General features: G+C 39.6%; 1 protein-coding gene across 3 annotated transcripts in view; it reads left to right on the top strand.

The window, feature by feature from the left end:
• Positions 1–8,723, top strand: part of SHROOM2 (shroom family member 2) — a 114,541-nt gene that overhangs the window by 64,638 nt on the left and 41,180 nt on the right. For 2 of the 3 annotated variants that reach the window (XM_057389753.1, XM_057389745.1), the window contains exon 3: positions 7,806–7,937. In XM_057389753.1, the coding sequence (XP_057245736.1) occupies positions 7,806–7,937 (132 nt within the window). Of the gene's footprint in view, positions 1–7,805; positions 7,938–7,988; positions 8,164–8,723 lie in introns of those variants that run through there. The other variant, XM_057389760.1, reaches the window with a different exon arrangement.

Genomic DNA, 8,723 nt, shown 5'->3' with positions numbered 1-8,723 from the left:
TTTCTTTCAAATTTCTGTTGTCCTGTGATCAAGATGCCTCAAGGGGAAATTTCGACATGAAAAGCTTATTCAGTTCTTTATTAATGTGGAAAGTACTGTAATTTTTTACAGTATTACACTCATCTTTTGTCTCAGTTATGGCTAAGCTGGAGTAAATGGGTCCTGGATGCAGTGTGATGTGTTGACCAGTATTTATTTGGAAGATTATTTGAGAATTACAAGTGTTGTGTGAATAGGCTGAGAAGGAATACTCGAGAACTTAACAAGTGCAAGCTCTTAAATAGGTGARCAAAAAGACTTCATGTGAACCTGTAGAGTTGGTTCTTCTTCTTACTATAATGGGATTTTTTTTTTGGATGAAAAGAACTATATTGTTTGTAATGGAGATGGGAGGTATTGTTCTAAATACTTAATTAAATATTCCATTAAATGGTCCTGCAGTGCATCTGATTTAAGCATTCCTTTTGYGAACAAGCCAGATGAAAATCCAGGCAGGATTTGTCTTCATCTAAAACAGAGTTCCATTCAGGCATTTTTTTTTTATTCAGGGAGCAGCCCTGAAAGAAAGGAGGAGATGGTAGATGTTGTTTTTATGAAGCTCAGTACAGATCTGCAAAGGTGAAAGGCATARCCTTAAAGTAGTTGCCATGATAATRTTTACCAGTAGTTTTTTGGGTTTATTGYTCATGATGAAAAGACATTTTACAGATCTTAAGTTTACTCTCTATAATATAAAGTGAGGSTGTAATATCTGTACAGTTAAAATTCCAAGTCCTGCTGTTTCTGCCTCACCTGGGAAAGCCCCTTTTTTTTGTTTTTTTGGAGGGATTTCACTATCTACTGTTCTTACTTGAAAGGACATTAAAGGCTCTCCTGTACAGACAGTCTGAATGCTGACACAGAGTATACTTCAGGAAAAGCATTTAAGTTGCTGCTGTGTAGCCACAGGACAATAGGAACTTGGGGCATCTAAGACTGAATCTGAAGAAAAGGTAGTAGGACAGTCCTAACAGAAAGGAAAGGAAGTGGCTGAGGCTGTGATGCTCTAGAAAGCAGCAGAGAGGTAAATTCCCAAGTGAATTGTGGGACAGATTTTCGCAGTGCTTCAATACATTGGGAAGACARAAAAAGCAGTGGAATGCAAAACCATCAACCTAGTCAACCTAGTCAGAGAAATTGTGGGCATATTTTGGAACTCGGAAAGCCTAAAAAGTCACTTTGCATATATGTATATATCTGTACATATATCTGTACATCTATCTGTAATATATGTGTGTATCTATGCATGTGTCTGTATAGAGATATGTGTATGTATATAACTTCTTTGAACCATCTCTGTTGGATATGAATGACAGTGAAGGTTTACTTCAAAATATGTTTTGGAAGTTCTTTTAATTTGKGGAATCCTTTAATGTACAATTTCTGTATGGAAATTTTCAGGGGGTCTTTCTATGATTTTCTTCCTTCTCATATTCTTTCACACATACATACCACTGTCCTTCCTTTATTTTTAAATAAATGAAGAAATAAAGAGGGAGTCTAACTGTATTCAGAAAAAGTATTCAACCTCAAGTTTTGGAGGCTTTGTCCTCACTTGCTTTGCTGTTACATCCTAAGATATAGATGTACCTTTATGTGAGGAGACAGGACAACACCGAAGGGGAAAGGAGCAGGGAATTGTGTTGGACTTAATCAAAAGCTTTTTTGTGGAATTGATAACAATTTTTTTAGCTAAATTAGGATAACTCTTGCATGTGTTTAATTACTGAGAATGACACAAGGAAACATTTGTATTCTTTATATAGTTTTTCTGCTGGACTATAGCTTTTTGCCAAATTTGAGATACTTCATTCCCTTTTTCCCTGGCAGATAAATTTGCCAGTGGTGACTAACATAGAATGAAGTCATTTGAATTCTATGAATATAGTTGTCTGAGACAGACAATACTGAATATCTTTGTCTATATAGGATGATGACTCCTTTGGTACTCTGTAGAAAGGAATGTTGTTTGTCTGTTTAAAGGGAGGGTAAGAAGAAAGACCAAATAAGGTGTTCATTAAAAAAATARATTTTTTTCTTCTTGTTGGAAGAAATCATCCAGTTCTAATCATGAGCTCCCATGTTAAGCAGTTAGGTGAGTTCTTCAAATCTGCAATGACAAATACGTGTAACAGTTTCTGGAATTAAAAACTGTGATACTGTCAATTTCTTTTTATTTGAGGCCCTTGTAGGTAACTGCAGCTTCATGGTCATTTGCAGCCTCCTTTTTTTTTCCTGCCAAGGATTCAGAAGGCTAACAAAATCCAAAATGCTTTTAATACATTGATTAAATCATTTAACAGTTTCTTTACAGTAGCTTTTTGCATACACAGTTAATACATTATATATTGGTTTTCTAGTGTATTTTAACTCACTGAACACATTGGTGAACTGAAAAAAAAAACGTGTTGGGAAGACTTCTGTTCTCCCAGCATATACATGGACGAACAAGGGCACCTGCGCTCTCACTACAAATTCTTGACATTTTCTCTACATGAAGTAAAAAAAACATGTATGTGAGTGGCTTCCTGAAAAAATGCCAAAAACTGAACCCCTCCTAGCTGATTTGTATGCTGGCAATGGGGCAGCAATGTGTGTAACTGGTCATCTGTTTCTGTAGGACAAACAAATGCAGCATGGTTTGGTTTATTTGGCTTTGGARCAATCTAAGGGCACCCTGTGAGCTGTGTGTTGCAGTACCTGCAGTGCCTGAGTTTGCTGCTTGTTTGACAATGCCACTGAATTTTGCGTTTGACCTKTAAGTTTGTGCAGGTGTCCATTTTATCTCAGGCCTGCAGCCTTTCWGCATTTCCTTAGCCTTGCACCCTTGGCATGTCTTGTAGTGTAATTACACCGGGATTAGGCCAGATTTCTGATCATAGACAAGGTTTAAAATGGCTGCCAGTAGTTTGGATCTCCTGGTGCAACTTTGGGAAAGTGAACTTGGACTACTTTAAAAACAAAGTTTTTAACAACATAGGAAGGCTTTGCTGCACTGCTGAAAAGTTTTGAGTTGCATCGTGGTGAATGGACGGAGAAGAGGTTTTATTTGATAGCTGCTGTTCAGTGTCACTACATTGACTGTTTCCCAAATTCTCATGTTTGTATCTTGAAACATGTGGTCTGGAGGTTTCTGTAGAAACTAAAGTGACTGAAAAGGGAATATATCTTTTTTAATAATCTTTAATATAAATGATCACTACAACAGTTTTCACTCAGAGAATTAGGGCTGACCACTTGTAACAGTAGGAGCTAAAAAGAACAGATGCTTCTGCTTTGAGGTTTTTTTTCTGTCTTTGAAGAGTCAGTTCAATTCTGACTGAAGCCACCACATTGTCCATCCTTGTACTTTTGAAAAACTGGGACTTCTTGTCTAAACCCAGGTTTTACTAGGATGAGACACTACCTTGATGCATCCAGCTCTGGCATCCCCAGCACCAGAAGTGTGTCGACCTGTTGGAGCAAGTCCAAAGGAGACCACCAAGATGATTAGAGGGATAGAGCACCTCTCCTATGTGAAAATGCTAAGAGAATGGGAATATTCAGCCTGGGGAAGAGGAATGTTTGGGGTGACCTATTTGCAGTCTTCTAGGACCTGAAGGGAGCCTACAAGAAGCTGGAGAGAGACTATTTTCAAGGGTGTGTAGTGACAGGACGAAGGGAATGGGCTTCAAATTGAAAGAGTGTAGGTCTAGATTAGATGTTAGGAAAAACTTCTTTGCTCTGAGAGTGGTAAGGCACTGGAACAGGGTGCCCAGAGAAGTTGTGGATGCCCCATGTCCTAAAAGCATTTAAACCAGTCTGGATGGTRCTCTGAGCAACCTGGTTCCAGTGGAAGGTGTCCCTGCCTTTATCAGAACAGTTGCAACGAAATCATCTTTAAGGTCTCTTCCAAGTCAAACCATTCTTTGATTGATTCCATGATTTATGTCCTGTTGCAGTGGATACAGATGAGCAGTGGGAGSCACTGCATTTGTGAGGATGGCCCTCTAATGCCCACTTTTGGTTAGATGTGCCGCGGGGATCCCTGGCTGGCAATGATTACTGCCAATGTGGAGTGGAATTTTGCAGTCCCAGGGCTACAGCAGCCAGGACAAAAACCACTGCCAYGTGAAGTTCTGTGTGGTCAAAGGAGAGTGTGCGGCTCTGAAAGGCTGAGGAAGGCTTAGTTATGCCGAGAATAATCGCAGCAATAGCAGCGGGAGACTGCAGGGCGGGAATGCCGCCAGGGGGCACGCGAGGGTCGCCGGGCGGGGCAGGGACAAGAAAGAAGAGCGCCTTTAAAAAGGGATAAACAGCCTGTTTGGATTCAGGAGAGTGGCACATCCAGCCTCTGTCGTGTGTGGCTGCCGATGCTTGCAGGGAACGTGTGCAGCCTCAGGCCTGGGGAGTGAGCCAGCAGTCAGGCCTTTGCTCGTTCAGCAGGGGGCTAGAATGAAACGTTAACAGATAAATTAGATATTAGGAAGAAATTCTTTACCGTGAGAGCAGGGAAGCACTGGAAAAGGTTGCCCAGAGGAGTTGTGGATACCCCGTGCCTGGAAGTGTTGAAGGCCAGGCTGGATGGAGCTCTGAGCAGCCTGGTCTAGTGCAAGATGCCCCTGCCCATGTGAGGAGAGTTTTAACTAAGTGATCTTTAACTGAGTAATCTTCTGACCTAACCCATTTTGTGGTTCCATGAAACAAATTCTAGCAATTGTTTTTTCACCTAGATGCATGTCCCTGGAACTGCCCATCACCTTTTTGCTTTTGTTACTCCAAATGCAAAAGCCTGTATGGCAGGATTACAACAGAGGGGCTGTTTGGTAGATAAGAATAAAACAATTTATTTTGGAGAAGGTGGTGCTGGGGAGATACATGCCTCTGTTTTTGTATCTGATGGCCTTTTATCTTTTTTCCTTTGTAATCYATCTTCTGTGCTTATCAACATTTTCCTTCCAGCAGCTTCTGTAAAAGCACTGGTAGAAAGACACTTTCAGTGAAATGCTTTTAATAATACTTCCATTAATGCTGGAYGTATTCTGAGTTGTAGGTTCAGATGATCTCATTCTGTCACTCAGAAGTAATACAGAGGTATTACATTGGAATATAAATACTCAGTTTCTAGGTGTTCTAATTGCCTGCAAAAATGCTCCTCATTTGAATATTTTAATCTTTTCTTTATAGTCCTGCTATCCATGTGCTAAGTTTTGGAATCAATATGTTGCAGTCCAGTATTAGAGAAAAATGTTTCTTATGTGCAGGAGAGATTCTCACCATTTAATTACAATTACTATCAGGAAGTATTGTTGATCATTCATGGTAAACTAATTTTTAGTGAYGTTGTAAACTGCCCAACAAAAGCAGGTGTCTGTGTGATTCCACTTTCTAGGCATTCCACAAGTATCTTTAGTCTCTTCAGACTATTATGTCTCMGAAATACTGTGTGTCTACAGAAAAYTGAACAGAACTTTTAAATTCTTKTCCACTTGATGTGCCTTATGCCACAACTCAGTCTAGTCTGTTCCTYCCCCTGCTTGGCTGCTCAGGAAGATGAAAGTGGTGGTGGATATTGTAGCAGAGAAAATGCCATCTGAAAATGATATTCATATAGCGAGGAACTATCTTATGAAGATCTTGAGAAGTGCCATGAGGTACAGTACTGAAAAAAAAAACCCTTTAGATGTGCATCCCTTCTGTTTCTTCCCAGTGAKTGGATTCCTCCTACCATTTGTCAAGCCCAAACTGTTAGAGAAGCCCTCTTCCCAACCTTCTTTTCCTTATGCTCCAAATACTGCTTGTATTGTGCTAGTTTTCTAGTCTTGTGTTTCATTAGTGGTGCATCATAGAAAAGTAATTGTCTCATTAAAGATAAACCTTTTTAGCTGAATTGATGCATAGGAGATCTGTTGCATTTGCCTTAGCAGGTATTTGTGGTCTGCTGAGTTGGTATCAGTACTGTTAAATGTGTGCAGTGTGGGGAGAAAGACATCTGATGTTCTGTGCAGCTGAACAGAGGAATGATAATTTTTTCCATACCTGCACACAGGCTTGGAGCAAGCAAGGACTGTCTGGAGTCCATCATCTGCATAGCTGAGCAGAATCTTTTGCACTTTTTTGCACTRAGAACACTGGGGCTCCTCCACTCCCTGAATGTCATATCCTACTAAGAATGAACAACTAAAGATGCTCTGCTTAACCATTTTCTCTTTTGTCATGCTGGGAAGAGTAGGCTTTTGTTTATGGAAACAATTACTTCTTTTATTAGTGACAGTAATGATGCTGCACTTTGTAGTAAAATTAGAGTTTCCCTGTAGAATTGTTATTCTCCTTTTGTRATCCTGCATGCAGACTTTGGAAAGGCAATTCATCACTGATTTCTTCAGATCTTCTGGAATATACTGTGAAAAGCCATGTACTCAGAGGTGACCTGTTTTGAAGATACTGGCTTTAGTTTTGGTCTCTATATGCAGTGGCTGTCTGATAACCCAAATTTATAAAAAGGGGGAATTAGTTTAAAAATAACAAGTACCTTTACAGTTCAAATGGAAAATACACACTTTTTTAGTGTAGCAAATTACTTCTGTAACTCAGACAAATTACTTAACCTTGGAGTAATAATTTTTTTTAAATACATAAGTGCATTTAAAAAYCTTAAGAACTAAGGTCCTATAAGCCTTTATTTCAGACTTGGACTTGGAGAGATGGGATTTGTCAAACCTCATCTAAATTTTAAATTACACTTCGTCCAGGGTGAGCCAAGGAGAAGGGCAGGATGAATTACCTTCAAAAAGGTCCTGCTTCATTCCCRGGTGACTGAGAAGGTCTAGGGAAATGGCCTGTACTGGGCATTTACTCACTGGAACAGAAGTAGCTGGATTGTACCCAGAAGGCTTATTTAACTTTAGRGRAAAAAGAATGCACTCATTTCATGASTGCTGAAAGGTGTAACAAACAGCAAGTCCTTGGAAGGCAGTACAAGCTCTAGTTACTAATTGCTGTCCAGAAGGAAGGGGTAGAGAAGTATGGAGCAGTTTTGCAAAACAATTTTTGGGATGCAAAGTTCTAACAACAACTTACTGCTGTACTTCTTAAAAGGGATCTCTTCCATTACATGACCAGGAGCATTTGGAGGTGATATCCAAGTAGCTATTTGGGGACTTAAGCTGAACTGTTCCCTGAACTGTTTTTGAGATGTAACAAACCTAGAAAACCAAAACAGACTAAACCTTCCTGCATATCTGGAGTGCCAAACATTTTAAGAGCTGAAGGAGAACTTGCTGGGAATTAGTCTGATTGCTTATATCACTTTTACTAACTTGTATGAAACAACAGACATGGCTTTAATCCTGTCATTAGCTCTTTCCTTCCTAGCTCCTCCCATATGCAGCTACCTACAGTAAAATCTTACCAAAGCCCTACTGTTGTCAAGTTGTAAAAGCATCCTAAGTCTCAGTATTAGCTTTAACTGTTAAAGCTCTGGATACATGTCAGGTACTTTAAAATTTATCAATCTCTGTGCTTTGTGAAAAACACTCACCCCACCACCCATAAGAAGTACTAAAAAAATACTGGCGTTTCACTGCATCTCAAGCATTTTAAAGAAATGGTGATGTCTTTTCAAAACTAGCATGCATATAGAAGGTGTTGCTATTATTTAAAGTCATTATGCCTCTGTCCTATCTGTGAAACGTTTTACTGCTGCCCTGGTAGATTTTTTTTTCCTGCATGTCACCTTATTGAACTGTTTGCACTAAAGTAGCACACTCTGCCTCTGTTGTTTTCAGAAGGAATGACCTAGCCTGCAGGCCGCACTCCTGGCACGCCACCAAATTTACCGAAAGTCAACCTGAGGCAGCCACGTCACACCTTCCCTCGTCTAATGCCTGCGCCTCCTGGCACTCGCGCTATCATGCAAGGTGAGTCTGCTTAAGTTACACACATTCCACTCTAACAGCGAGGCAAAATGACGGAGGTCATGGTGTCGAGTGAGGTTCTTTTTAAAAACAACAAATGCAGAATCGTGGTATTATACTTCTTTAGAATTGCCTGTCCTTTCAGTGCATGAAGGGGGAATTTGGGAAGTCTGGCATATGGATGAGTGGATTTCAGAAACAGTTTGTGATATGTGCATGTGATTGAAAGGTAAGAAACTAGCTTTAAAGGCAATCACAAGGTTGTGCTTCTTGCTCCGCATTTCCTTTCGATATCCACTGGTAAAATCCTAAGGCAGAGTAACCATCAAAATTAACATTTGTAAAGTGAAATAGGAGAGGAAGAAGAAATTGAAAAATACTGTTTCAGACAATTAAAAAGGCTTTTTCTAAAGAGAGGGTGGAGAATGCTTTACTGTTGTATTTTAAGGTATTACTGGTTTAATTATTTAAACTGTCTTTCTGTTATCCTTCCCTACATCTGTGATCTTGCTTATGTAGAGAGGTAATAAGACCGATGATATTCAGTCACTGTTTAAAGCACCTTAATATTTGTTAGGTCACATTCAGCACTAATGGAGAACGCCTGACACCCATGCAGTTTTAGCTGTGAAACTCTAAACCTTTAGGTAATGCCTGTTTGTATCTGGTTACAGGTTCTTGTTTGTTTCCTGGTCCTAGGTGACATTCTTTGTCATTTTCATGAAGGGTTTTCTTGGTTTGGGAGGGTTTTTTTTTTCTTTTTTTTCCTCTCTCTTTTTCTTTTTGTTT

This window comes from Malurus melanocephalus, unplaced genomic scaffold (genome assembly GCF_030028575.1).
Source record: "Malurus melanocephalus ecotype Western Australia unplaced genomic scaffold, MMel_1.1 scaffold_1, whole genome shotgun sequence".
Lineage (NCBI taxonomy): Eukaryota > Metazoa > Chordata > Aves > Passeriformes > Maluridae > Malurus > Malurus melanocephalus.
This window is presented reverse-complemented; position numbering and strand designations above follow the sequence as displayed.